The following is a 27,880-nucleotide window of genomic DNA, read 5'->3' as shown; positions in this document are numbered from 1 at the left end:
TCTTCTCAAATTATCTGCTTGGCAACTTTCCTCAGTCTCTTCTCAGTCCTTGTAATTTCAGGATCAATCACAAAGTCTTTAGGAGCAGATCTACCTCGCATAAAACTCAGAAAAAATGGTTAGTAGCACCTGCAAAACACAGAACAAGATAGAACAAGATAAAATAAAAATAAAAATCCAATCTCAAAGATCAACTGTTATTTATAATATTGGAATTAACAATCCCCGGCAACGGTGCCAAAAACTTGGTGCTCACCGGCAAGTGTACCGATCGCACAAGTAATATAGTAAGTAAGTAAAGTATCGTCTCCACAGGGATTATAAACCAAGTACCACAATAACTTGTTCCCTTAAGTTGGAAAATTCGGTTGTTTTTGGAAAATTGTGAATTGATGGTAAAATAAAGACAGAAAGTTTAAAATTATAATTTTCAATTTAATAAGCAATGGTACAGTTTGGATTTTTGAGAGAATAATAAGTAAACATTGCAGCTAAGGTACACGTACCATATGATCCCCGCTTTAAACTTTGGATTGATTAACAATGCTCATTCATTTTAATAATTCAAACAATTTATCATCTAAAAATAATTAGTTAAATCTCAATTCCTTGGTAATCTGACCCTTTAATCCAATTAGAACCCTAATTTCTTAGTAATCCCGCATGAAATTAAGCATTAACCACAATAAATTAAACGACTGTAATTCACACAAGCCTATCCCTAGAGCATGCATAAATTGTTACTTTACCCCATTTCAGAATCAAAACCTCAATATTCCTATTGCGAGCCCTAATTCCCAAATTATTATCTCCTATTAGGTTGATCAAGTCTAACAGAAATAATAAACAATACGCGCAGGGTAAAAATAAAATATATTAAAATAAACAAACAAAAATAAATCAATCCATCGTGAAAAGGGTTCACATAGGGTTTGTGACCCTAACTACAATAAAGGAATTTAGCCAGCCATAGACATGGCTGACATACAATTATAAAAGAGAAAAGAAATTAAAATTACGATGATAAACTAAGAATGATGATTTGCTCCCTTGATGTACTCCTCCAACTGGAACTCTTGTCCTTTATGTCGTCAAATCCCCCCTTTTTTCCTTCCCTCACAACATCCTTTAAACGTTCAGAAATTGACTTCCCGCAGAAGTTCGTGCTGGTCGCGCGAAGTTGGTGCTGCAACCGCGCCAACTCTCTCGAGTCTATATGGCAAAGCATATCCGCACGGGTAGCGCCAACTTTCGCGCGGGTAGCGCGGTTCTCTTTTTCTTCTTTTCTTCAATTTCCTATTTCTTTATATTTTAACCTGTAAAACTATAAAAGCGTGAGAAATAAACTGAATGGAAAAACTAAATAATAAAAGCAGTTAATATACAAAAAATGCTCTCCTGTGACTAAATTCTTATTATTTTTGGCTTAAAAAACATCACATGCCAGAGGCACATCAGAACTCACTTAAGTCACTTCAAACACCCTATTCCCTCTCATTTTTTCTCTTATTTTGGCCGACTGCCCCTCTTAATCGAAGAAGAAGAATTCTTCCTCCTCTCCATAGTGATCTATCTACGTCCTCTAGAAACAAGATAAATCACCCCCAAATATTCACTTCAATCTCATTCCCTTACCTCTTTCAATTGGTAGTGTGTTTGTGAGGAAAAAAACTCATTGTGAACTATTTTTGGATTTGGAGCTAGGCAGAGGAGTGTTTCGTGATTGGAGGCTTGAGTTATCTTTCATTTGGTGGATTGAAGCTCCTAAGGTAAATACCATAACCCCTCTTGTGTTTTTATGGAAAGTGTCATAATTTAGGGTTATATAAATGGAGCTTTGAGTAGGAAAGATTAGGGGTTTCACAGATTAAAGATTGTTCATGTGTTTAGAACTAGTTGGGGTGCTGAGGAGATGATAAAACGAGCTTTGAGAAAGTATCTCATTCCTTTTTCATCCAACAAGATGCTTTCAAAATGATGTTATACAGGGGGGATTCGAATCCTCGAAGGAGGGATTCAAATCTCCAATACAGATACATGAAAAATTGGCTACTATCAAGCCTCTGTTTTGAAATTTCAGGAAGGGATTCGATTCCCTACTGTCAAAATACTTAAATTCAGCTTTTGTTTAGAAAATTTCGTGAGCGATTTGAATCCCTAAATGAAGGATTTGAATCCCTATTGCAATAGAAACATGGTTTAGTAAAATGACCATATCTTGAGCTAAGAAGCTGCAAATTAGGTGGGATTTGAACCTATGTGAAGCTAACACATAGATCTATAACCCTATGAAATATTAGAGTCGATTGTTGAGTAAATTAATGTTCCATGGTTGAGGACCAAAGCTAGTTGACAAAATTGAACGGATTAAATAATTAGACAAAAGAATTGAATGTGGTAGATTAGTACATATACTAATTGTCTTCACATTTTAAAAATAGGTTGTGACATTGTGATAGATTGTGGTTGTGACCCCTTGGATACAAGGAGTACATTTGAGGACGTTGCTTGACAGGTAAGCTTTCGATCCTTGGGGTTAATCCCCCATTCATTCCACCAGACTCCGAGGTAAGATGGTTATTTGATAGGGTATGTTGAAAATGAACTGTTATATATATATGGGAAAAGTATTTCTACAGCCACTATAGATAAGGTTGTCTACAGCTACCCTTTTTCACTAAGTACGACCGGTCGTACTTAGTTATAACAATAAAGCTGTTCTTTTTTTTTCTTTCCTCAGACATTGTCGGCTGACATGGCGGAGAGAGAAAATGCAATTTTAATGTACGATCGGTCGTACTTAGTGAAAAAAGGGTAGTTGTAGACAACCTTATCTAAAGTGGTTATAGAAATGTTTTCCCCTATATATAAATATATATATATATATATATATATATATATATATACACATACATATATATATATATATACACATACACATATATATATATATATATGTATGTTTGTGTACCACACAAGATGACTTTCTTGTGTGGGGCATGCCCTTCTTATGCATTGCATGAGACAGCTTTCCTCATGGCTCGTACGACATAAGACAGCTTTCCTTGTCTGGGGTATGTCCGATGTGTGTAGCATAGGACAACTTTCCTTGTGTTTGGTATGTTGCAAGGCGGCTTTTCCTTACGTAATGCATACTTATTATATCTCTTGCCAGTAGGACTCATCATAGCACACATGCATTGATATATATATATATATATATATATATATATATATATATATATATATATATATATTCTAATGCACACATTTATTTTATACTGTGGTTATACCTGAAGTGAACCTAGTGGTGGAGGAGCCCTCCAAGGACCCCAAGTTTACTGAAATGATTATCTCACCTCGCATTATGGGGATTACCATTTCAGGTACAGTAGGTGATGGTATTGAGGCATTACACGACTGGAGGCCGAGAGAGGGATATTATTCAACATGATATTCATGATTTAGCCTGCCATTTTGGTTATGTACATGACATGACTTTATTATTTTGAGATGTATAGGTCATGTTATTCTTTTGGAGAGCATATGAGATGTCTATACCATATTGCTAGTTTATGCATATTATTAATGATGTATGTATCGGTCTATGTTACTTACCTAATTACATATCTTTTGTTTGGTTGATGTAATCATGTAAGTAACACTATGGACATTATTTTGAGACCGATTATATATGGATGAATCATATTAAAATGTCAATTAAGTACCCTTTTCTATGTGGGAATAGTCCCCAAAGCCTTCAAATACAAAGGAGATGTCGTTCATTTTCTTTTAAATAGAACGTGAAATATAAGAGAGTATCTTACGTTATGAATTGAATTCGAAATAATTGGTGAATTGCAACACATGACGAAAAATAAAAGTTATTCATGTTTCATATTAGAACTAGTAGTAACTTTACAAGTAAGTAAGGGTGTTCACCAACCGATTCAAACCGCGGTGACCGAACCGAAAAACTAATAACCGAATTAACTGAAAATCAAAAAACTGAAAATCAAAAAAAAAATCCGCATATTTTAATTGGGTTGGATCGGTTATTGGTTTTGGTTAGTGAAAATCGATCCAATCCAAACCGATTCAATGTATTATGTATTTATTATTTTTGAAAGATGGTGACTTGTAATCTTGTTGTTTTATAGACTTGAAATCTTATATGTTATTGATAGCAAACTATCTTGTTTTAGTTTTTTTATTGTCTATTAATCTATTTTAACTCTTCATTAGTTTTAAGACTTTTTTTTGTTTTAAGATTTGAATTTTTCAGTGGTTTGTAACTTTGTATAGCTTTATTTGATATAGTTAGATAGTTAGTGATTTGTATGACTAAAATTTTATGCTTTTCGAAAAATCAAAAACTGATCCAATCTAAACCTAATAAAATTGAATTGGATTAGATCGGATTTAAAAAAATTCAAACCGAATAAATGATTAAATGATTAAATCTAAGGGATTGGATCAAATGATTTTTGCTTCAAAACTGATCCAATCCAGACTGCGAACGCCCCTACAAGTGAGCTTCTGCGTTTAATTATTTAAACTTGTTGCGCTTAATATCATATGTATGTTAATACATCGGGTGCACACAAGGTGTTACATGTTCCGCCATAATAGGCTAAACATCATAATGGGTTCTCTATTTATTTATTTTTAACGTGATTATGTCATGTGTTAAATTCCAGTATTATTGAGAAATTAATTGCTAGCGATTAAAATGACTATTTTCACTTTTTAGTTTTATAAGGTTTATCATTAAAATTATGAAATGAACATGACTCTCAAATCATGTCAAAAGTAATACGAAAGGATAGGTTCCCAGTTGGACATCCACACCCATAAGTTGAATATCTTCTTTTTCTTTTCCCTTGTTGCTTAGTTATAGAGTATTTTAATACGGCATGAGTCATGGGCTTTCAATTGATTATATATGTTAAGCAAAGTCGAGTGGAAATTTCCCCTTCCACTTTGAAGCTGTTGAATGTAGCCGAGGTTGATTATTCATTGATAGTTAGGTTGGCTAAGTCATTCAGATGAGTTAACTAGGGTTGTACATTTCTCTGCCAACCTAGTGGAGGCTATAAAGTGGTGCTTATCTTTAAAGATTCGAATGTCTCGAGGAAATTGAACTAGATTCTCATCTAAGAGTAGCCCTAATTATGAAGCCATGATCACTTGTGCTAGGGTTTCAACAACTGCAACATCCGTGCACACGACAAAAATATTAACCTAGCTAGAACTGCGAGCTTATATAAACTTCTCTAATAATTTTCTATCAAAGCTAGCTTTTGTCAAATGGTGTTCTAACAGCACTGTATATGCCAATGAGGTTTTTAGCTCAAATATCATTGGTTACAGTTTTTGTAATGGTATGTTTGATGTTATAGATTCGACCTCTGCTGTCAAGGTTTGTTTATGATTATAAAATAATATGAACTTATGTTTATAAAAAAAGTATGTCATGTTATGATGCAGGTATCACTCTTTCTTTTATCTTTAATCAAACATGATCTGAGTTGTAGATGTTTTGTTTTTGTCAGGGTAGAATATTTTTTATATTTCCACTGCCTAAGCGACTATAGACTAAATCCAATGGAAAGCTAACATATTTCAAAGAATTAAACAAAGTAATAAAAAGTTTACTACTCCCTTTAATAGCATATTCCAGAGAGATTATCTGTTAGACGTTTTGAGCAAGATTCATGCATGCCACCCAAAAAGTAAATTAAGGGGTTTCTCGATCTGACATAGTAAAATGAACCTCGAGCGTTGAGTGTGTATATGATATGTATTAGATTAGAATAATAAGGACTAAAAGCATCATTTATTGGATTACAAGAGACAAGTTTTGCTAACTGGAGAGGAGACCAAAAGGGGGACAGGCTCTTAGGCCTAACTTTTCTCCCAGCAAACTATTGGTGAATTTCATTAAATCTTCTGCTAATAGCAATCTCCCAAGTGGGATGCGACCATTTATTTGTCCTGAGCCCAATTGCCAAGCAATATATATAGAAACTCCAAGTTCACACTATGGATGGGCATTTCATGTGAAGGACACTTGGAAAAGATACACGTGAAGGTCAATAGTTCAACTGAAAGATTCTTTGGCATATGATTAATTAGTCTTTCATTACTTAATTTGTAATATATTTTGTTTCCTTCTTTTGATTACAACTAGCTTTTTTAATTCACAAAAGAAGAGAAGAATATGTAGAGACATGCTACTTATATTAAATAATCTGACCGAACCCACATGGACTTCAAAGACTATGAGCATCTACTACATTTCTTTTCCTTCCCCAGCCCTTTTACTCACAAATGCTAGGAATCAATACTTCTAGGAAATGGTTAATATTTTATCCATCTAAATATTATCTTGCTATAATATATGTATCTAATGACCAAAGTAATCACACACACAATTGAAAATAAAAATAAAAAGATGGGAAAAAATAGTACACATCGTTTATCTTGGTTCACTCCACTATCAGGTTATGTCTGACAAGTCTGTTATTGTATTTTTCTCACGACACTTATATATTGCATCGCACTCAGATATACAAAATATAATAAATAGGCTTTAAAATTCTTAAATTGTAGTAGTTATTCATGGACTCAAACCTAAAATACTAAAAAATATCAAATCACAAAGAAATTTTAGGCCCGCAATAATACTAAGCCTCTACACCCCTGCCGAAACGGCCTTTGGACCTGCCCTCTCATCAAGGAACGGAACCTCTATTAGCTTTATCTGCGTTAGGGGGACTTGAGTCATTAACTAATACAAAATATGAGTCATACTAAAGCATGTGTAAATATAATTGTCAATGACAATTTCTAAGGAAATTTTTAACTTTCCAATAAACACAGGATATGCTTTGCATTGCATATATAGCGCTTGTTTTAGGGGACTCATAACTCATAAGCTTGATCAGTAAGAGCGTAAGTACTCATCCATTCCCCTGTCAAGGGTACTTAAACTAATAAAGGCAAGCTTTAGGTTTGCAGTTATTAATTAAATCAGGGATCTCATCTGGTCACAATAGTCAAAAGCTTCGGCAAATAATGTCGTTACCCCTTTTGTCAAGCATCAGTTCTGTCTGAAATAAGATAAGGGCAAACATTTTGCTTCAATATTGATCAATAATTATATATCCTTTAGCAAACAAAGTGAGTACTCATATGTAAAGACTAAAAAAAAAAAGTTAAAGACCCACATTCCTAGCATAAAATGACAAATCTAAGTAACATGTTATGTCCACTATATACACACACATAGCAGAATCCCCATCATTATATAAGGGCAAACATCTACATGTGGAAATTAAACCTTCAAAGTGAACGAACAAAAGATATTAAGTTTTGTCACATGAATTCCCACTACTCTCAACTATAAGCAGCAAGATCTATAGTGCATTGCATGAGCTTGAACCATGGACCCAAGAATCTCCTTCTCCAATGATTTTGTGGTTGCCCAACAAACAACCAAGCGTGAAAATATATACAGAGAAGCTCCTGTCTCTTCGGATTTCGAATTCTCTGTCAAGAACTATTCCATGATATCAGCAGATGAAGCCTTTTTCCAAGGCATGCTGTTGCCTCTGAAGAGTGACTGTTCCAATAAGAAGATGACTTTAAGGGATGAGCTTCTTGTCAATGATGACTATGAGGACGCATTACCAAGATTACCAAAGAGTTCAAGCCGGTGGAAGGAGCGATTAGGCCTCAGGAAGGGTGCATCTAAGAAAGATAAGAATAAGCGTGATGGGTTTCTTCAGAGAGTTGCTGATGAAAAAGGACCAACTTTTGGACAAGAAGACATGACTGCTAGCAAAGACAATATGGTAATTGATTAAGATGTCCATCTTTTTCATTTCATTTCACTTACTTAGTAGCAAATCTGTTTATTAAATTTTCACATCCAGTCTTAATATAGTTCCCTTCTTATATATCACAGGAACTGTGTTATGAAGAAGGAGTACATTGCAGAGGTAAGTGAACTCCATAAAAGAAGCATTCATTTCTCAAGTAGGGATGGTATTCTACTAATATCTAAAGGCATTAATTGTTAGAATTTGTGCTGACTCCCTTAATTTTCGACCATTTAAATTTAACCTAAGTTATGTTCCCCACCTTTGTAGTAGGAAAGACAGTACTTTAAGCATTTTGATCTTTGTACAAAAATTTGCAGTTGAAGAAATTCCATGAGTCAATGAGTATTTCTTTGTGGAGTACATCCTGTAGTTGTGGCCTTTGATTGATATATAGTGACTAGTTATTTTGTGCTTGTTGGTTATCAAGTAGCTTTTCCTTATGCTTCTAAGCAAGTTCCCCAATATACTCTTGGCTTTGATATTATCTAAGCGAGTTTCTTTTCTGCTTAATTTACATTTTATTTCTAAGGAAGGGGATATTAAACATAAAGAGAAATGACTTACTTAGGAGAGTAAGTTATGTGAAGAGAAAGTCTGAATAATTTACTCAGAAGAGCAAGCCAAGATAGTTGAAGCTTGTAGTGTTTGAAAAAAAAAAAATAGACACTGCCTTGTACAAAATATATGCAGTGGAAGGGAAGCAGAAAACTCAAGGATTCCCAACAAACAATCAGCTTTTAACGTCAGATATCTCCGTTCAGTTCGCAACACTGGTTCCCACAAACATAGAGTAAGAAATTTGATGATAGTATTTTAACACAACTATACAAGGTTTCTAGTATAAGATACCAACTTCGGGTTTACCTATAGAAATACGAATAACAAGTATCAAATTGTTATATTTTAAATGGACCAAAAGAAGTTGTAATAATTTTAACATTTTATGCAACAAAGAACTCAAATATTTTAGAATCTTGAATGTGAAATCTAATTTAAGAGGGGGAAAAATTCAAATGCAGTTTTTAAGGATTTTTCATATGAGCAAGCGAGCACATGAGAAATTATTGATAATGTCATGATTATAAATATATTGACACAGACACAGAGTTCATTTTTGTACATTTTTAAAAACTGCAAAATTTAATTATACTTGACAAAATAAAAATGAATAACATTAGTACCACATTTTTATTACTACAACAGAACTAAAATTTTCCGCATACAGGTTACAAAATAGAGGAACTAGTAGGGTGGCTAATTTTTTGTGAAGGACTCCTTTGAAATTCAATTCCAAGTTCAACGTTAGTTCTTTTTCTGGAAAAGATATTCAATTAGTATCATCCCTAATAAAATTCAAATTCTCAAGAATAATAAACACTGGTATAACTTTAAATAAAGGAAAAAAAAAAATACATTCAACATAAAACTTGCGTAATAAAATTGAATTTCAACTTTTACAACCAAAGTGTTGTATTAAGAAATGTCAAGGTTTACAAGCAAAATGTTGGCTGACATATGCATTCATTGATGCCAATAATTTCATGATATGAGCGGTGAGTTCCACCACCGTGTCTTACCAAACTGCATTCAGGAAGAAGGCACAATTCAGACATTCTAGCACTTGTTTACGATAAATTACTACAAAAAAGTTATATCAAATGTAAGTAACATTTATATTAACTCTTTCCTTGTTATAATAATGAATTGCAATGTTACTCATCAACATTTGGAACTTTCAGCGTGGTGCAACTCAAAAATATAGGAACAGGCCAAGCCATGTCAAATGAAACTTACACAAAAAATCACATTTTGATAAATAAGATTCAGGGTATATTTCTTTATATTCCTAATCATAATAATTGTTTTTTTAATAGTAATTATCCAGAATTTGAAGAAAAAATAGATATATTTGATACAAAATCATTATTAACTGAGGAGGAGGATTTTTGAGAAAAGTAAAGGTTATAGAAAGATATGATGGAAGAGAATACTTTTATTGCTACACAACCTTTTTTTCTTTTTTTTTGACTTTTTGGCTTGATACAAAATGATGGAGATGACCCCTATTTATACTAGTGGCACCTCCACAAAACAATGGCTCCAAATAATTCTAGAGTTTTCTATACTAGCCTAGTACAAATATTAATTATAGTAGGTGCAACTACCGTTATTAATAATAGTAAGTGCAACTACCCTCTAGAACTTTCATGGAATTGACTGGAATAGAAATTTCTAGATCTTGGGCTAAACTAACTCCTAAAGTATAATTCTAAATGTTGGACTAAATGTATACTAAGCCCAATGGACCAAAAACTAAATCAAGTTTATTTATTCAACACCCCCTTAGACTTGATTTCTAACACTTCCCCTCAAATTTGACTTTGCATAAAACATGTTTTGTGAAACATATTTGTCTGGTGGCTTCGAGAATGGTGGAAGATAAAAAAATCTTTATCGGTGTTTGTGGCGTCTCTGATACATGCATGATCTCTGCTAAATTTGATCAAGTAATCTTTGGTTTTTCACTTTGCTCATTATCCATAATATCTTCTTTTTTTTTTTGCTTTTCTGGCACATCAATGAGAGTTTGTTTTTCTTTTACTAGAATTATTTCTCCTTTGTTGTCTTCTTTGTTGGTACTCCCCCTGACTTGTTGCTACTGCTCCTTGACTTCATTTTATGTTCAAAATCACTAGCTGTTTCCTCTTCCTCAGCAGTGCCTAAATAGCAAACAAGGTACTCTGTTCCCAAATCCTCTTCTTTCTCACGTTCCTCATCATCATCATCGACTTCGTTAGGATCACCACTACGCTTGCTGTCACATTCTCCTCCTCTTTTTTCTTCATTTTCTTTCGTCGAAGCAGATTTATTTATCCCCTCAACAGTTTCTGTATCTTCTTCCATATCATCAATATTATCAGCTTCAGCTTCTTGTTGTTCTTCTTCCTCTTTCACAGTCTCTGATATCTTTGACTGCAATTTATTTTGGATATCGAGTTCTGATTCTAGGCTACTTGATTATGTGTCATCATCAACAAAACAAACTTCAAGTAGATATTTTGCTTTAAACGCCTTCTCAAAGTCCTTCCAGCTTGCATCAAGATTGGACCATATCCATCCTTGATACCATTCTTGATACCAACTAAACGCGCTTCCTCTTAGTCTTCTCACAGCTTCCATCAACTTTGCATCTTCATCGATTTTCTCTGCCTGAAAATATTCTTTCAAGAGAATTAACCATCTTGAGGCTTCATCATCTCCTTCATTTTCATAAAATTTTGGAATCTCCATTTTTTCTCGAATGATACCACGACTCCCAGAACTTGGCTTTGAAACTCTTCTTTTCCTTTCACAGTGCTTTAGCACTTCTCTTCACCATAGCTCCCAGATCGAGGGCTCTAATTCACCTCTTTGATCGAACTTGGCTTTGGTACCACTTTGTTGGGAGGAGGATTTTTGAGAAAAGTAAAGGTTATAGAAAGATATGGAGGAAGAGAACACTTTTATTGCTACACAACCCTTTTTTTGGCTTTTGGCTTGATACAAAATGATGGAGATGACCCCTATTTATACTAGTAGCACCTCCACAAAACAATGGCTCCAAATAATTCTAGAGTTTTCTATATTAGCCTAGCACAAATATTAATTGTGGTAGGTGCAACTACCCTTGTTAATAATGGTATGTGCAACTACCCTCTAGAACTTTCATGGAATTGACTAGAATAGAAATTTCTAAATCTTGGGTTAAACTAACTCCTAAAGTATAATTCTAGATGTTGGGCTAAATGTATACTAAGCCCAATGAACCAAAAACTAAATTAAGTTTATTTATTCAACAAGCCAACCATCAAAGAACTCGTTTTTAAATTTTATAGAAATACACATTTGTATCATTTAACACTACTTAAATTTTTTTCATTGCTTAACCCCCTCTAACCTTTGTTTCACGTTGGAACTATTAAATTCTCCGTTGAATCAGATAGAGGTTAACCTCCTTTGTGGATTTTGGACGCAAAAGACTGAAATTTTGGAAAAGAACATGGAGAGGGTGGAAATGCTACATGAACAAAAGGAACATAAAATCAACATTTTTGAGATTTAAGATAGGGTGGAGAGGAAGATGGAGAGGGTCTGTAACATCGAATGCTTCCTCAGGATCTAAATTGGATGCATCAAGTCAATGTGTATGGTGCAATGGGCAGTGGCTATCACTGACGAAATGCATCAAGTCAATGTGTATATCTTGCAACTCTAACTATAGTGGATCTTCTGGTTGCAGTGGCTCACAGCAGGTGTTGCTCTAGGTGTTTGGGTTGAATGGGAATGATGAAGATTCTACTCCTCTATGATATTGGGTGTTGACCAAATGGCAGAGGCTTGGTGATTCAGTTGTAGTCGAGTTGCCGAGAAATAGGATTTGTATATTGATTCTTATTTTTTACGAGGGAATTGATGTTTTTTTTTTAGGTTGCAAGGATTAAAAATGATGTTTATTGTTGTTTGCATGGGTTTGATTTCCTGATTTGAGCTGTGTTGGGGTTGTGTGTGATTTGATGCATAGGGGTTTGTTACATTTGTATTTAGGGCTTGCTTTATGTATTGTGGGAAAATATTTTTGATACATCAAATATAAGGAACACTCGTACATCTTTTTATCAAATATAAAAAAATATATATATATTTATATTATCCTTACCTTTATCATTATTTCTTTTCATATATCTCTTCTTTTCTATTTCAGGAAAGGGAGTACCTATATCGAAAATGTGCTCGTATTGTGGATTTAATGGTTTTCAGAATTCTATTGGGTGGAAGTGTACTGTTTTGGGGCAATTCAACATGATTTCTTTCTTTGATGTTATCAATCTTTATTTCTTCATCTTGATTTTCGACCCTTTCTCTAACAAATTCCCTTAGTAGGCAAAAATGAGGAATGTCACATTTGTGTGTCACATTTGAGAGTTACCTGCTTTTAATCTCACGTTCACGTCACATTTAGGCATGATGCATGATCACTCCATGGGAATTTGGGCAATTAAAGATTGGGAAATGGTTTTTTCTAACGGTAGGAGATAACTATCTCATGTCACTGAAATATAAAAAGATGTGCCTGTAATTTTTTTTATTTTTTATTTTTTTAACTTGTGGGCTCCACATTTTTTGTTAGTGTAGGAAAAAAAACTTCTCATGAGAGAAGTATTATCCTTAAGGACTTTATTAATCTCATGTTAAAGGAGATAAGTTACCTCATGTCATAGAAATAAATTTGTGGGCTCTACCACATGAAAAATAAAAATAAAAGAAAAGAAAAATATAGCAAGAGCGTGTAAGAAATAAAGTTATCACATGTAGCATAAGAGTAGTTTTTCCCTTTTCATTTTGACAAAAAAAAAACGTTAATTTTAGTGTGGAACATATTACGTGGGATCCGTTTTATGACGCGCACTAAAAATTAGAAAAACAAAAATTTCAAAAGATTAGTTAATACAAGTTTATAATTCAAGTGGGATAAAGTATATTTTATCGAATATATTATTTTCACCCTCTTACGTAAGTAGCAGAATGAGCTGGAACGCTTACTTTTTCTTATACGCCTTTGGGATAACCATGCACTTCATTCTTGTTTTATTAATGGATTTTATAAGAGTTATGTTGTAAAAAAAATGATTTTGTTATGTTATAGAGATTCGTTTTGCGTGTCATAATTTTATTTTTTTTCTTCAAAACATGTGGGTTCCACGAAATGTTGTGTGTAAGAAACTTTTTGTGATCATATTAAATGATCAATGCAAATCCCTTTATTAATATCACATTTTAAAGAAAATAAATTCTCAAGGTGCAGTACTCCACAACTTCGCTTAGCAGCACAACGGTTATATAGCTTTTCCGAAACCAAATCTTTTTTGCTTTTTTTTTCCTCTAACTACTAAAACGTTTCAGTTCGTTAAATTGTTTCTTGGCTGCCCATGGATTCAGCAACAGTTTGATAGGTTAATCTATTCGGAAATTTCTGGATTTACGCTTATTTTCAACTCCCCACATTTCGTAAACATAATTTATGTGAGACGATCCAAGAGATTTATACATAATCCAACAATAAAGATTAAGAGTGAAAAAATAATAATCATTATTAAAATTATCTCAGATTAATGTTCATGTTAAATGAGGCATAAGAAGCCTATTCCTTTTTACCAATTGACCAAAGCACATCTCATTAATACACTAGCTGATGAACCTGTCTCGCCATTCTGGCGAAGCATGATTTTCGTTGGAAACACGAATTTGAAGCCAAAGCTCAATAGTATGGCCAAGAGCCAATAACAAGAAGTCAATAGGAATTTGATACAAATAGTATCTCTACTTAGCGTAAAATATCCACAGAGAAAACAAGTCTGAATTAACTTACGCTAATAAGCAATCAGCAACAAATGAATATTTCTTAATTGTTATGGAAAAAAAACACAGCTTGCAATCACAAACAACATATTAGTAGCCAAATCATTGAAAGACTCTTTATTATGCCATTATCAGCAGTTCTGGTACTAATTACAAAGAAAAATTTAACGATTGGAACTCTAGTAATAAACTCGATACGCTATTTACAATAAATAAAAGGCAATATACATAGAAATCAAGGTTTTCAAAGAATGACATGATATGTACATCTAACTACACCAATGGGGTCACTACACCTACAATAACGCACTTTTGAATAAGAATATGAATACGAAGCACCATCCATATTTACACTTATATACAATTACTCAGATAGAAAAGAATTAGCTGACTGGTTCCGTTACCGTACATCTGCAGCAAATGCACATATTCAGAATAGGGAAATGAGAAACAAATAACACTTTAAGCATAAATAAGAACTCAATTTACAAAATAAGACACTGAAATCATAGATCTTCAGAAATGATTTTATTACCTAAAAGTACTATCTCCAAAAGCAACATTCAAGAATTAATGGTTATAATTGAATATTGAGGGAAATTGTGTATCTAATGAGATCACACAAGGTTCTATATAAATAATACAGAGAAGATAATTATAAGAATTCCTTTCCTTATTTACATGATCCTCTAATTTTGATTCTATACATGATCTCCCACAATATTTTAACTCCCTCCCTCAAGGTGTTGCATATATAAGTTTGTCACAAGTTGGCTGGACGATCTCTAAAAGCCTTAGTGAAGATATATTCAAGTTAATCATCGGAGTTAACAAATGTGGTTTCAATCTCCCCAAATTGAATCTTTTCTGAGACAAAATGGCAACCAATATCAATAGGCTTGGTTCTTTCATGAAAAATTGGGTTTTAGGACAGGTGTAATGCCGCCTGAATGTAAATTAGTTCCATGGGTTGTAAGTTCACAGGTTCTTAATTGTTTGATCAACTGTTTTAATCAAATGAGCTCACAAATTGCAATTCTCATTGTTCGATACTCAACTTCTACACCCAATCTGGCCATTATGGTTTGGTCCTTGTTATTCCAAGAAATCGTATTTCCCCCAAAGACAGTACAGTAGCTTGAAGCAGAGCGTTTATCTAAGGGAAAGTCTACTCAATCAGCACCTGTATAACTACAAATCTCCATAGGCCCTTTATTTTCATATAATAGGCCTTTGTCTAGTTTCCTTTGATGTATCGAAGAAACCTGATAGCTGCATCCTAATAGAGTCTCACGGAGTCAAAAGAAATAGCATGTTCATTGCAAAAGAAAAATCTGGTTGTTACTGCAAGATAATTGAACATCCCAACCAACCTTCGATAACGACCAAGGTTTGTCGGTGGTTCCCCCTACCCTGGTAGAAGTTTGACACTAGGATCATAGGTGTATCAATAGGTTTGCACCCACACATACCAGTTTCTTCCGAAATATCCAAGCCATACTTTCTCTGGGAGATGGAGATGACATGTCTAGATTGTGTCACTTCAATGCATAATAAATATCAAAGCTTACCAAGACCCTTAGTCTGAAACTATTTGAACAAGCGTTGTTTTAGTTGTCTAATCCCAACTGGTCTTTCCTAGTGCTGACAATGTCATCGACATAAATAAGGAGATAAATGCACCAATTATGAGAATTATGCTGATAAAAACTAGATAGGCTTCACTACGAGTTAAGCCAAGTGCCTTAACAACTGAACTAAAGCAGCTAAACCAAGCCGCGATTTTTTCAAACCATAAAATGATTTGCGGAGTTTGCACATGTCGTTGGGGAACGAGATATTGAGAATCCATTATAGAACATGTCGTTGGGGAACCAAGCGCAGCAATATGGTAAAGGACTCGTGACTCACGACTGACTCCAATCGTCCTTCCCATATCGAGCCCTTTACCATCATGTTGCGCCTAGTTCCCACTAGCCCTTTACCATCTTGTTGTGAGTAGTTCCCTAATGGCATGTTCTGTAACGAATTCTCCAGATCTCGTTCATGGTCTTCTTGGACATGACTAAGAAATGCAAGCAACAACAAGGTTACCAATTTCTTTTACAGGAGGCTTGGAAATGGCCTTAAACCGTAGGATGGCCTCATATAGTCTGCACTCCGCAGGAAGGCCTCATATAGTCTGCACTGGGAATGACCATATAAGGAACATAAGGTGATGTTCACTCGGTCCAAGCAAAGTATGCAGAGGCTGGCTTGTCATGTTTCGTCAAAGGAAAAAGTCTCAGAAACAACAGAGGAAGAGTCCCCCATAAAAATGCTTTACCATATCGGCGGAAGAACGTTAGAAGAAGTGCTAGAAGAGGGCTAGAATGCTAGAAAGTTATTGGAAAAAGGCAAAAGGAGAGGGCCCACAACCAGGAAGGTCCAAATCTGGATGGATTGGGCCTAGAACACCAAAAAATCATTGGAAACAATGAAATCAAAGGACAAATCACCGGAAAACACCAAAAATGTTGGGCCCACGACCAGAGACACCAAAAAAAGCCAATCTTGGGGAGACAATTAGATCTATGGCTGACCAGACTCGAGTGGCGTATCCACGGACTTGGAGCAAGATTTCAAAGCCGAGGATCGTGGCAGCACTGCAGTGGTCTTTGGTCGCCGGTCTTGCATGCATTGACAGATCGGGAGGGTGCAAACTGGATCTGGGGATCAACAGCCAGAAAATTCTCAAACGACCGGCGATCACTGAAGATTAGATGGACAGCATCAAACGGTGGCCATAAGGATGCGCAGCACGAAAGGAGACTACTAAAAGGACACATGGCAAGGAAAAGGCATATCAGTATTGAGGCACAACAAGGAAGATGGTTGTTGAGAAGTGGGCAAACAAAACTACAACTTTTGCAAAAGCAGAGTCTCCCAAACTAGGCTTAAATACCACTTGATTATTGAGAGAAATTATGTCTCCAATTGGACCACACAAGGTTCTATATATATAAATAGAGAAAATAATTACAAGGATTCATTTCCTTATTTACATGATCCTCTAATTGATTCTATACATGATCTATGATATTCTAACAGTTAACATCAAGGTATCTCATACAAAGGTATATCATAAAGCTAATTGAAAGTTGATGATCATAATGAGAATGGTATAAAGAAATATTAGCTTGATAGTAGCCATCATATCATCTAACAACGACGTTCAAAATTAACAAGCAAAAGATTTTTTCTCATCCTCTTAACTTCAATTGATAAAGTCTACTAAAAAAAAAAACTTCAATTGATAAAGAGCATTATTCCTTATCTTCTACTAACAAAGAAGGCTCAACTCACATGATACCCGAGAGACTGCCCTGCAGATTAAAAAGAGCTCCAATTGTAATGCCATTTTAGTACAACAACAAAGTAATATGCCACAAGTGGCAACATTAATCAGTCTTCTTCCCAGGGTTGTGTTGGACAATATTTCTCCATGGACTCCTTTTTACGTTCGGGATCAAGGCTACAAAGGGGGAGGGGAAAAAAAAAACTTCATTATATCTAGTTCCAGAGAATTCAAGAGGTACAAAACAGGAATTTGTCAATCCAGAAATGAATCATTCAAAATCAAGTCAACTTTATCACGGACCTATTTCTGAATCCAAGAAGAGTATAGTGTACAGCACTTGCACAAGCAGACGCAGGAGCTATGGCAGCTGTAGGAACTCCTCGAAAAGCAGCTGCCAAGGCAGGTCCTGCACCTGAACCACGCTGGTATTTTTTCAAGGGGTTCTGAACTAACACAGCAGCAGATTTTCCCAGGCCATCACGGAGACTCTCATAAGCCTGTAAAATAAAGAAAGATAACCTTTATATAGTCAGTAAACAAATTAAAAAGCATGATGCAATCACATTGAATTTCTGTTATTGTCCAAACATCCATGTTTCCTATGTACAAGGAACTGCTAAGTAATTGAAATTTAAACATACAGTACGTCATACAACTTATCCAACAATGAACAAATGGTTTCAATAAGTCTAGTGATATTTATACACACACATTAGTGCAAAATTTGCTAAAGGCAACTCCAAATTACTCATCATGTTCATTTACCCAATGCATGTTTTTTCTGGCCTTTTATTTAAACCCATGGCCCATGCATAAAAAGAGACAACATAAAGCAATATATCGTTCTCAATATGTTCTACACTTCACCTGTTGAATTCCTTGTTGAGCATCTTTAGGTTGATTAGATCGAACGTCTGTCTTTGATTTATCTTTTACAGGCAGAGGAACTGGAGAAGGTATGCTTGCGAGGGTATATTCTGCTCGGAGTAGAATGTCATTGGCTCCAGCAGCTAGATGAACTCCAAGTCCAACAGCTTCAAGAGAAATGCTTCGAAGAAAAGCAATTGTCCCTAAAAATATTTTTTAATATTGCTATGAAAACTGATCCAGAGTATGACAAAATTCAAATTAACATTAGAATTTAGAGGTTCAGAACATAAACCAAACAATCTACATATGAAGATAAAAGTGATAAACAAAAGAAGATAACAGTTCCATCTTTCATCAAGAAGGAAAATGTTTTTTATTTTATTTTACTTTTAGATAATGACAGCCATAAGTGACGCAATATCTAAATAAATATGTATGGGACTGATTCTCAAAAATGTTAGCAGTACCAACAGATATCTCAAATAAATATTTTGATAAACTTCTGCTATTGTTGCTTACATTTTTACCCAGACATATACACAAGTTATATAGATACACTAGTGAAAAAATATCTATCACTCTAACCTACCTCTCTGAATACCCTTGAGCACTCTCCGCTCCTTCTTGTAGTTCTCTACTGGTGATGAAACCAGCTTAGCAGCACCAGTCACAACTGCAATCAATGATTGTACGGTAGGAAGCCCCCGCAGTATTTTATGAATCTACAAATTGAAAATTATAAATGACGGCCAAAGTATTTATACATTCTCATTTCTCAAGGAAAATAATCCAAGTCAGCATACCTGATTCTGAGATACATCTTCTAACCACTCCCCTATAGTTGTTTCACAAACATTCCCCCAACCATATATGCCAGTAGCATGAACATGTTTCAGGTTAAGCTCAACCCCCTGGGACAATGTACAAAATATTATAAGTCCAATAACAACCTATTTTTATTTCTATGTAAGCTTCACTTTTAGCAACAAACCATATTAATTAGTTATTTTCACAGTAATTATCAGAAATAAAAAGGGTCCACAAGTCTTTTTATAGCGGAGTACACAACCAGGAGTGCTGTTGCAACTTGCAACAGGATATAAAATCCTTTTATCTGAATAGACATACACATCCAGCTTAGTTTTAAAATAAAATGGTTTATTTAAACAAGATCTTGATACTAACAAATATAAGGAAATGTCCCGTACATTATTTGTAATTTAATAAAAACAACACCTATCTGACACTTGCACACACCCCACCAAGTAATGCTTTAGACAATTTTACTAATAAACAAGAATTGGTGCTCTTCTATTACACCAGAGTCCATCGAGTGGCAATATGGGTAATTAGAAAATTAAAACAAGAAAGAAATTCTTAAATAAAAATCAAAGAGCAAAATTTACCTTCCAAGGAACAAGATTTACAAGCTCTATATAATTCCCATTCCTTAATGCCGCTAGATCTACATGTTTGGGACTGTAATCCACCCGGACAAGAATAGGCCATATGTCTAGCTTCTGAAACCAAAATTAATATGTGAATACATTAATATGATAAGCTACAAGAAAGACTCATCAAATTAACATTTCCTAAAACAAGTCTAAGATGCAGTTTAGATTGTAAGTGTTTCTTGAACTCTGACACTCACCAAAACGCAATGACAATATAGATGTAGCAATATGATGAATTGAATCAGGGATAACATTTTTTCAGACAACTGCAGAAACTGGATTGATTTCTATATTACTAATTGGATTTTCCATATTTCATTACAAAATTCATAGCACACTTCAGAATACTGTGCATTCAAAAAATCAAGCAAGACATGAAACTATAAATTTAATCATGTTACAGAGCACCACTTGCCTGGAAGTAGGGAAGCAATGCCTCTTGTGCAATTGAATGACATACAAGATCTTTACTATTCTCAGGCAAAGAATTTGAACCCTCCAAATCTTGACAATTATTAGGAAACTGATCATTCAATGAGTTTTTCCTCACAAAGAAATCAACAAGAAAATCAACCTGGCACTGATGTAGATGTAATAGCATAGGTAGAAAAGCAACATTTAACCTGAAAAGGAGAAAGAAAAGCAGTTAATTAATGTATGAAGCACTTCCTTGCTTATTTATTCCTATATATTATTTTAAACTTTATAAGGACGCCATCAGGAGGGACACAAGTTGTGAAGATACACCAGTATATCTAATATCTCTCAATATATAATAACACAAATAGATGCTGACCCAAAAAGAAATTATTATCCATGAAAAAGGTTATAAACAATTTAATCGCTATGTAAAGCTATGTGGAACCAGGCTGCAAACGTCAGAAGTCAAACAGCAAGATTTTGTTATGTTTTAGCCAACAAGACCTAGCTATATGTCTTCATATACTTGAAAGCTGAAGCAACTTCCAAATCACTTAGCTTACTTTCAGTCACAGACTCACAATTAAAGATGAGTTTTAAAAAAAGAAAAAAAGAAATCAGGTTCTTTCATCACCTTCAAAAAGAGTTAGAATTGTATTATAACACTCTTACCTATACTCCTCAAGTGGAGTTAGAGGATCTGGTCTCACTGCCTCCAAGTCCAACTTAAATGCTTTCGTACAAGATTCCCTAGGATGGCCTTTGGAGTGATAATATCCTAGCACCTTCCAATTCAAAAAAAAAAAATTAAGAACCTAGAACTTGCAAGTTCCAAGATGTTTGATGTAAAGTCATGTGATTTAAAGCAACTAAACTTTCAAAATTACCAGTTTCCAAGGCGCATCTTGGCTTTTGTCATACAGATAAAAATGTTGAACAGACACAGACATCTTAGATGCATGTAGTCCACCAACTGGAAATAAATCATACTGAAATTTAATCCCAGACAATTGAAGCTCCAAGCAAACAGATGTGTCTCTCCCAGAATGCTGTCCATTTTTGCCTGAATCAAGCCAGTCACAACCACCATACATTCTCCATCTTATATCAATTTCCTTGAGAATTACACGTCCACAAGTATCACTATGTGATGAACTACCATTAGATGGAAGCATGCCAGGATCTGCAGCCTTTGTCACCCCAATTTGTTCACTTTCCTCTGAAATGTGGTTTTCTAATACTTTTAAAGAGGTTCCTCCATACCATCCACCACTTCCTCTTTCAATCTCTCTATTATGTTCCACATTCCTCAGTTTGCGTCTAGAAAGCTCATTAGAATGTATACCTACAGATAGCTCTGAGAGAGGGCGTAAGTCAGACAAACAATAGCTTTCTATAATCTCTGGAAAGCCACCCTCTTGCAGAAATGAAGTGTGACTACCTTCTGGTCCTATTACAGGCATCGACTCAGTCAAAGTTAATTCCTGAGAGAGAACTTCAGGCTCATCCAAATTCATCTGACCAACCTTAATTAAGCTTCCATCAAGTGGCATGCAAAATCCTGATTCAAATGAATAAGATTGCCATGCAAAATTGTTATTTACTTGAAATGCATCTTCACATATTTCATCCATCAAGCCAGTTACACCAGATCCATCCTTCGAAAATGTTTTCGGGGAGCATTGTTCAGAAGTTGAAGCCATGGAGTCACATCTGAGATTCTCACTTTCATTGCTAAATTCATTCATTTGTTGTGCCTGTTGAACATTAACCCACCTGTTCTGCAAATGCACAATGGATTCCTCCACATCAGGGGCAAATAATTGCTGAAGTTGAGCAGCCAAACGAATCAGAGAAGCAGTTGTATCATAGCAAGTTTCCACAAAAAGGTGAGATTTAGATAATTCTAGTTCCCAAAGAAGACCACTACCGCAGTTGGTTTTCAAAATTGCCTCCATAAAAGCCTCTTGAGCAACTTTAACATAACCAGTCTTTTGAAGATTTTCTACACTATAAGTGCCACAGAGAGAATTCAGCTCTGACATTAAATGAAGCAGAAGGCCCAGGTCTTGCACTCTGATTTTGAAAACACTTTCAACTGAATCTGCCGAAGATGAATTTGAAAGAGTCAAGCTGGATGCAGCCAACAGACAAGCAACACATTGTTCACCTGTATCTTCTTTGACACAAGAAAAGTCAGACTCCGAATTGAAGACTTGACTCTGAACGACCAGATTCTTCATATAGGGCTCATAACTCAAAGCAATATCAACCATGCTGAGAACAAAAGAAGTTGTGTATGAGAGATCCTGTTCCCTCTTTGAAATACTAGTATCACCTGCATCTTTAGTATTAGAAGCAGGCACACTGAAAAAGGATGGTATTGCATCAAACCAATCCAAACGACCGCCTACAGCAATAACTGTGCCACAACTGACAGTTATAGATGTAATATTATGTGAAATCTCAGGGTCAGACAGATATATGATATCAGAACCAGCACATCTAGAAGATAATGCATTAGAACCTCCTCCATCACCCCGCTTCACAGAGGAGTTGCTACAAGTAATCAGAAGAAACTCATGATTAGGAACTCCAGTGATGAACCCACACAACTTGCCTTCACCATGGGTTATTCGAAAGAAATTAGCATTCTTAACACCACCAGTATTAGTGACAGACAATAACTCAAACTTTTGAACCTTCAGCTTGAATTGATGCCAAAGACCAGGAAGTTCCCTCTGCATTGAGCTTCTGATACTCCTGTCAAACATCTCAGATGTATCACTACTAATAAGAATTTCTACAGAATCACATTCCATAAACACAGATAATTGTGGGACAGAAGATTCTTTCTCAACAATTGCTTCCTCAGAAGTCACACAAGTCAATGCATTTAGCATCTGAAGTAAAAGGCAATATATGCCTTTATATTGAGAATCATTCACATTAATCACAACTTCAGATAGATGGACATGTATGAGAAGTGATGAGCTTAAAATCATCTCTTGTTGAGTTTGAGATTTCCAATCTTCCAGATCTTTCACCGTTGATGCAGATGCGAACTCATACCCTCTTCCTGCAATATCATCTTTGCCCCTTGATTGCTCTGGCTTAGCAAATATTCTGGCTTTCTTAGCAATCCAAGGACCAGTCACTTGACCCCTTTGCCAAACTACACGAACAACAGAGTAAGAACCCTTTCTGCATGCAATAGAAAGAAAGCAGCTAGCCGAAAATTTCTCATTCTGCACATCATAGGAGCTGATTCTAACACTGTTATTACTTGATGATGTGATCAAGTAGAAATCTAGATCACAAAAATTCAACTGAAGAGATTGTGTAGAAACTGAAGGAAATGTTTTCTTTGAACTTGCGTTTGATGTTTGACTACCATCCGAAGTGCAACCCTTGTTTGAAGGTGATGACGAAGTAAAATCAAGAGCAATAAACTGTTCCCAGGAAAACGAAGTTGCATGATCTCTTTCCCTTTCAAAAGGAAAACACAGTATTACTCTTGCACTAGAAATTGATATATCACCATGCAAACATTCTGTTGTGGAGAAGGATGTCACACAGGGACTAGAACTTCCCTTCACATCACCCAGCGATGATCCACACTTCTTATCTGAGGCTTCAGACAGAATTTCCTTTGCTTTATCCTGCACTTCAAGTGACTTTCCAACTTCCTCTAGCAGGTTAATGAGCACATTTATTACAGAAAAGATTACCCAGACAATAAATGGGGGAAGGTTCAGTGAGAATGATGTCAGCCCAGTCAGACAACCATCTGATGAACTAGATTGCACAGTAAATTTGCAATCGGTAACACCAGAAGTTCTAAACAATGTAACTTTTGATAAGCAATCCTTATTTCCAAATGGAAAATCTGTCACAACTGACCCAATTAATGAATCTGAATCTAGATTGTAAGAAGTAGACAGAGGGAGAGCATCAAGGACATTAGCTTGTAGGTGTTGAACCAAAGCACTTTGATTTTTAGCATCAATTCCAGTGTTCAAGAAATTAGCAACTTCTACATGCTTCACCATTACATTAGAAGTCATACCTTGAGGACGTACCTGTTGAGATTACAATGCATTCAAAGTTAGAACGGACGAGTTTATTCAAAATGAAGTAGTAAAGAGCAGATATAGGTAGATAGATCTCACAAAGATGAAGGCCATGGATAAGGAGAACACAAGGGGATTGGGGAGAAAGCATAGAATCAAGATTTACCTCCAAAGAAAAAACGATTTCATTGCACTCTGCACCAAGATAATCAATTTGTAATCCAACCATCTTGTTAATTTTAGGGTCATAAAAATGGTTCTGTTCATCACAGAAAGACAAAATAACAGATACTCCAGCAAAAGTTGCCCTGAGATTGGTTTCCACATGTTGCTGTTCTGTTGATTAATGTCATAAAAGACAAGTTAGTAACAAATAAACTATCAAAAGGAAACATCATATGTTCTACATGCTTAATAGTTCAGCAAAAACGTTAGAAACAGAAGTCTCCAGTATATTTGCCAGTATTCAGACATCATAAAATGAAATATGCAAGAATAAACTGCATACAAAAAGTTCTAAGCCAAACTCATAAAAATAATAAAAAAGCATAATGCAAACAAAATTTAAGATATAAAGGATCCATGATAACTACTAAAAATAATATCTTGAGAAGTCAAGTACCAGATGGAATATACAAAGATCCAGAAGCAAGGCTGGATGCGGCAGTAATAGCACTAAAAACTGAATATGTCCAATTCCACATTCCACTGCTCCCTAAAGCTGACTGAGAATTTCTCATTCCATCAAAACATTCAAAAAACTGGTCCACACTGCAGGATTTCCCATAACGACAGAATTATCAACAGCATCCAAACCTCTGATAAATCAGTCAATAAATGTAAGGAAGACCTATAAAATGCTAAAAATACAAGATTTGATTTAGCTCTCATGTACATAATAGCTATCTTGAGGAAGTAATAATATTATGGGGATATTGTGAATATTAAGATTGCATGAATAAACAAATTAGTGAAATTACCTGAAAATTTCCGTAAAGAAAGTTTAATTGATAATACAGTGAACTTGAGTTATACTAGCATGTTAAAAATTTTAAACTCATTTGTAACACATACAACTAGTAGAGATTCGTAGAGATGTAATATAAAACCATATATATGTCTTTACATAACAGCTTAAGTTGTTAGGATAGTCAGTTCATGATATGGTATCAAAGCCTTAGTGGTCTAGAGTTTGATCATTGTCGTCCCATACTCCAATAAAAAGTTTAATTTCAGCATAAGGTAGATGGACTTGTGCACTGTCCAAACTTCAAGCCCAAAGGGCATGCAGGGGCATGTTAAAGATGTAATATAAAATCACTCATGTGTCTTCACCTACCAATTTAAGCTTTTGGGATAGTTGGTTCATGACGACGATTTATGAATGCCATAGAAATTTCAACCAGAGTGTTTCTGTTTTTCTCTTTGGGAGGGTAGGATCAATTGACAGCAAATATTTAATTCAAAAGCAGCAGAGGAATATCTACTATTTGATAAGATGGCACAAAAGGGAAAATTTTAGTATGAGAATGTTAGGTGAAGTGAATTGGTCAAACTTAATAAGATTTTCATAATTGTTGAAGTCTTCTGAAGGATTTCTAACTGCAATTTGTTTCTACTACATTCTTCTCTAACAATGATGATATTTAAAAGGGGAAAAATAAGGACTTACCTTGCCCCAAAATCAAGTTCTTGAATACCATCCTTATGCTTAATATGAGTAGAATATGGCACCCAATCTGATATAAGATGAGCCGCGGGAAACAAAGCTTCAGTAGGGGGTTCTGGTTGGGTCAGAGAAGCACAATCAGCCGACAAACTACCATGACCAGTTAACATTTCACTGGTGGCATTGGGAACAGACACTGAAGCTGATGGATGGCATAACAATGTAGAATTCAATATGGCAGAACCTCCTACGTTGTGATTCAAGCAACCATTTCCATCCTTGTTCAGATTCTTAAAAGTTTCCCATGACTGCAAGAGCCATTTAATTGTGCTGGGTTGAAATTTTAACACTATAGGATCAACACAAACATCTGCATCCACCTTACAAATGTCCAAAGAACCATTGTTCCAAGGAATACTTAATTTTACATTTCCACCAAATCCACCACCTTGCTTCCCAGTCATGATTGGACATGTGGCTTTATTAGACCCCAAAACAGGTTCACCACACCCGTCTCCTGGTACATGATGAAAGGATGACTGGTTATCTTCATTATCTATGTTGAGAAGCTCAAGTACTGCTCCATGAAACTTTACAAAGTTTGTTAACTGGCTTATTCCAAGGACATCAACATTTGAGTCAGTATCTTCAGACAGACTCGTTCCACACTGTATTTCAGAAATTCGAAGAACTAAGGTACGATGACACTGTGTTTTTTTCTCTTCATTGTCTAAAGATGGATCAAATGCAACAATTGCGTTTGTCATTTTCACATGGAAGCTTGTGAGCAACCACTTTACCATCCTTGCAATAGTTTTCACACCTTCATGAACATCCATAGACGTTGACTTCAGAGCATCATCTGCTATTTCATGCTCAGTCCTAGTTGAGGTATTCTTGAGGTGGCGATTATCATTATCCTCAGAACCACAAGTTTCATCTCCACTAGTTGAGATTTTATCTGTGCATGGAGAAACTACGAGTTCAAGCTCATTCACTTCAACCTCACAACCTTTACCACTCCAAGGCATTTTAACCAACAGGTGGCCAATTGATCCTTCTTTGATCATTAAGGATGCTGTCTTGCTAAACTGTAAAAACATGAGCAGAGGAAAGCAATAAGTTATTGTTACAAAAAATTTACTTTTGGTAATTTCCAACTGAGAACACCATCAATAAAAAAATAATCTTGACGGTATTTCATGTATTCACCTCCACATATCTTCTTCCATTACAATTAATCTAATCATATTTATTCCTCGGGCAACTCATGTCAAACAAGGGGAAACATATACCACATCTCACTCCATTCATTAATATCTTCTCCTCGGAAGTTCCTAATACGGAACAAAATTGAGGAAAAGGGGGAAACAAAAAACGCGAGCATTACCTTGGCGTTGATGAAGTCGAGGTTAAGAGCAAGATCATTGAGCTGAATGGTGCCTTGTGTGAGTTGCACGTCGAGCTGGTCGAGGTCGATGTCGCCCAAAATAAACTGCCCCAATTTCTTCTTAAGGAAGAACTTGCAAACCCTCCTCATGGCCCACCGGGAGAACATGGACTCCGCCGATTTCGCAATGTTCCAAGAAAACATGGTTTCGGAAACTGGAATTGAGCGCAGAGTGGGGCCAATTAGGGTTTGAGGTGAAATTGAGGAGATAGGAACGGTGAAAACGGAGGATGAGGACGGTGGATTGCGATGTTTGGGGGTGGCGGCGACGCGCAACAAAGCTCCATAAGAAGGGACACGCAACCACGCAAATGATGAG

At 35.4% G+C, this 27,880-nt stretch overlaps 2 protein-coding genes across 2 annotated transcripts; one reads left to right on the top strand and one right to left on the bottom strand.

Moving 5' to 3' along the window:
• The first annotated feature begins 7,448 nt into the window (after positions 1-7,448).
• LOC133310246 (uncharacterized) lies at positions 7,449-8,223 on the top strand. Its single transcript, XM_061511141.1, has 3 exons — positions 7,449-7,859; positions 7,973-8,006; positions 8,207-8,223. Exons 1-3 carry the CDS (start codon positions 7,449-7,451, stop codon positions 8,221-8,223), a joined length of 462 nt encoding a protein of 153 aa, XP_061367125.1.
• Positions 8,224-14,414: 6,191 nt separating this feature from the next.
• Positions 14,415-27,849, bottom strand: LOC133310251 (autophagy-related protein 2). The gene is made up of 14 exons (XM_061511149.1): positions 27,502-27,849; positions 26,115-27,202; positions 25,065-25,213; positions 24,609-24,778; positions 21,257-24,451; positions 21,042-21,154; positions 20,365-20,572; positions 19,902-20,015; positions 19,299-19,406; positions 19,085-19,217; positions 18,493-18,695; positions 17,926-18,122; positions 17,631-17,799; positions 14,415-14,696 (listed from the first exon to the last, which is right to left on the bottom strand). The coding sequence occupies exons 1-13, from the start codon at positions 27,703-27,705 to the stop codon at positions 17,730-17,732; spliced, it is 5,952 nt and encodes a 1,983-aa protein (XP_061367133.1). The 5' UTR covers positions 27,706-27,849; the 3' UTR covers positions 14,415-14,696; positions 17,631-17,729.
• Positions 27,850-27,880: the final 31 nt, after the last annotated feature.

This window comes from Gastrolobium bilobum, unplaced genomic scaffold, assembly GCF_033153095.1.
Source record: "Gastrolobium bilobum isolate Gb01-03AN ecotype WA unplaced genomic scaffold, APGP_CSIRO_Gbil_v1 utg354, whole genome shotgun sequence".
Taxonomy (NCBI): domain Eukaryota; kingdom Viridiplantae; phylum Streptophyta; class Magnoliopsida; order Fabales; family Fabaceae; genus Gastrolobium; species Gastrolobium bilobum.
The sequence above is the reverse complement of the archived record's forward strand: the minus strand, read 5'-3'. Positions and strand labels throughout refer to the sequence as shown.